The following is a 3,524-nucleotide window of genomic DNA, read 5'->3' as shown; positions in this document are numbered from 1 at the left end:
TTCAACAATGGCGATCAACGAACCAGAGTTTGCCACAGCCGTGGCGGTGGCGACAAAGGAGAGAACATTCAAGAAATTCTCATTCAGAGGATTCAACGTTGATGATCTTCTCAAGATGTCAAACTTTGATCTCGCTAAGCTCTTTAACGCTCGTGTTCGCAGGAGGTTCTACAGGGGATTAAAGAAGAAGCCTCTGATTCTGATCAAGAAGCTGCGTAAGGCGAAAAAAGAAGCAAGTGAGGAGAACAAGAAGAAGCCTGAAGCGGTGAAAACACATCTAAGGAACATGATCATTGTCCCTGAGATGATTGGAAGTGTTGTCGGAGTTCATAATGGCAAGAACTTTAACGAAGTCGTGATTAAGCCTGAGATGATTGGTCATTACCTTGCCGAGTTTTCGATGACTTGCAAAAAGGTTAATCACTATAGACCACGTATTTGTGGTTGTGGTTGTTTCCGTCGGTCCACTAGGTTTATTCCTCTTAAGGTGATGAAGCAAAAAAGCTATGTTTTTATTTCAATTTAGAGAGACCTTTACTCTCTTTTTTTTTTTGGGACCTTTTCGTTTCTGCTTTGTGATTTCTGTCTTCTCTTTTTTAGAATATCTCTTACAGCTTTAAATAAAACTCAATACTATGAAGCGAATTGAGTACAAGACGACCATCTCTACTTAACACAAAAGTTTCACTACAAGTAATCGATTTGTTTTGCATGTCATTATCACTGCTGTAGATGTTCTACAACATATAGTATTACTTTGTTGAAATGATAATTATAATGTTTCTTCTTCATCCCATTGTTTCTCATGATGATAAGAACTTATTATTATTATTAGTATGCAACGTTTATAGATTTTCTTTGACATATCTAGAAAACAAAAGTAAAAAATTCAATCACAACAACTTCAAATATTATCTCTAGCGCCTCTTATTTCTTCAGCCCTCCAGAAGTCTTCGTCCTGCATTAATTGTTACCATCGAAACCATGTCAATTTCACACTATTGACATACACACAAACACAAGTACATACATGAGAGAGGGAGAGAGGTAGATTTACGGCGAGTGTGAAGGAAATACGTGAATGGTACTTTTAGGTGGAAGATGCTGGCATTTCTCTCTGTAGCACCGGTCGTAGCAACCTGTAAAGAGGATCAGTTTGCATTGAAATTCACATTTGAATGCACATCCAAGACTCGCTGCTTCTTCTTCTTCTCTAGTACTGGCTCTGGCAGCCACCGCTACAAAAACGAGCACCATCAGCGCCACAGCATTTTTCTTCTTACTCAATTAATTTGGCTTGTTTGACATTATTGGTTTATAGGTGTATATATATATTCAATGAAAACCATCATATCACACATATATAATACCAAAATATGAATTTCTCAATAAATAGAATGCCATCTCATTATTATTATTATTATTAAATATTATATTTCGTTTTACATCACTATAGTATAATACACACTATATATATATAGAGAGAGAATTACCGAGAATGCGAAGTAGATTGAAATGTACAACCAGTGCCGGCTTAAACATATTCCATGCCCCTGGGTAAATTTTAAAATAATGCCCCTTAACACATAGGAAAACTTACAAATTTTTTTTAGACTTCCTTGGTTTATATAATTTTTTTTTGTGTCCCTTTCAGCTTACAATTTTCTTTTGTGCCCTTGTAGCTTGCAATTTTTTTTTTTTTGTGCTCCTTTGTGTTACACTTATGTGCCTCTTTAATTTATGTATCCGAAACGGTCGCATTGCCCGCCCTGCTAGGTAAGCCGGCACTGGGTACAACTAGCCGATGGTGGTCCTGGTGGAGGAATATCGCATGGCTCGTTAAGACAGTCTTGCAAGCTGTTCGGTGCTATGGGGAGATGCTAGCAGCGTGTTAGACACTTCCGTTCACGTGGAGTCGTCATTGCTTCTCCTCCAATGGCAACCATCACCACCAAAACCATCGTAACAGTACTCCACTTGTTCTCCATATCTCTCTTCTTGATCAATTTATTTTGGTTAAAGATTTATATGTATATTAGATTAAGACCCGTGCTTTAAAATTCCTTTTATTTATGTTGTAATTTTTATATAATATATAATATAATTTATGTGATTGTTTTTAAAAGTTGCTGTAAATAAAACATTTAACAATAAAATCATATGCTAAATATGAGGACTTGAATTTTTTGTGAGATTTCTTATGATGGTTTTGCGGATTAGCCTATTTTTTTGAAATTTATCAAATCAATCATAATAAACATTATTTCTGTTATTTAATATATAGTTGCTAGTATAATAAAAATATCTAATAATCTGCGGAAAAGCGATTAATTTTTTAAATTTTGTTGCCTATAAATGGTTAGTTAAATATTCTGTAAAGATTTTTTTTTTTTGGAATATTCTTTTTAAGAGGATTTGAAATCGAGATTTAACTAATGGTTTCAACCCATATTATAACCTATAACCTATCAAATAATTAATTTTATAATTCAGATTATATAGCCTACAAACAAGTTGTGTACTTCCGTTTTATTATATATGAGATATTTGATGGAAACTCTTTATATATATAGAGAAGAAAAGGTCAAATCTCAGTATTGCTTTAACAAGTTTTTAATGAAAATATATATAGGTATTGATTTTCATTGAAAACTGTCATCGTATCTACATATATAGTCACCACATTCATTATAGTTAAAAAAATATGTTTAATTAGTAAAAAACAGACATTCTTATTTCAACAAGAAAATCAATTATACTTTTTAAGTCAAAATAATATTTAATATTCAAAGATCACACATAATTCAATAGTACCAACTTGCATTATATATAATCTTATAATATTTGTATGATTTAAATTAATTTATTACTTTGTTGGTTTCAAACATGATCCATACAATTTATTGGGTTTGTTCGTTTGGTTGACGCAATCGGCTGTGGTAACGGTTACGTCTACAGTTTTAACCACTGAATTAAAACAACATTTAAAAATGTTAGATACAGGTCAAAGCGTTTGCCGCAGCGTCTTGACGCAGGTCAAAGTATTTACCACAGCATCTTGACGCAGGTATTTGCGGCAAGCAAACAAACAAACGTATTTGCGTTTGTCACAGCCGCAGGTATTTGCGTCAACCAAACGAACAAGCCCATTATCACCAATTTTGTTGTAGTTTGAATGATAAAATCAAAACAAATATAAATAAGCAAAATCAATTATTCTCTAGGTATTTTTTTTTCTTGGACAAACCAAGGTAATATTTAATATACAAAATAATATAAAATAAAATATTAGTAAGCAAAGACGTTGATAATGGACCCGAGACCAAATCCAGGATAAGAAGCAAGAGTTGTCTATAAAAGGGGTGAAGCAAAACTTGTATATGCCTCTCTTTTGCTTCTGTATCTTATAAATCCGCAAAACTGAATTTCGTTAAGTTACAACTCTGAATTCTTACTCCGTGGTTACCAAAGGCCAGCTCCTAGAAGTTTTTTTTTTTTTTTTTTTTTTTTTTTTTTTTTTTTTT

At 33.0% G+C, this 3,524-nt stretch overlaps 1 protein-coding gene across 1 annotated transcript; it reads left to right on the top strand.

The window, feature by feature from the left end:
• LOC104726912 (40S ribosomal protein S15-6-like) lies at positions 7–696 on the top strand. The gene has a single exon (XM_010445880.2). The coding sequence runs from the start codon at positions 8–10 to the stop codon at positions 524–526; it is 519 nt and encodes a 172-aa protein (XP_010444182.1). The 5' UTR covers position 7; the 3' UTR covers positions 527–696.

This window comes from Camelina sativa, chromosome 11, assembly GCF_000633955.1.
Source record: "Camelina sativa cultivar DH55 chromosome 11, Cs, whole genome shotgun sequence".
NCBI lineage: Eukaryota > Viridiplantae > Streptophyta > Magnoliopsida > Brassicales > Brassicaceae > Camelina > Camelina sativa.
This window is presented reverse-complemented; position numbering and strand designations above follow the sequence as displayed.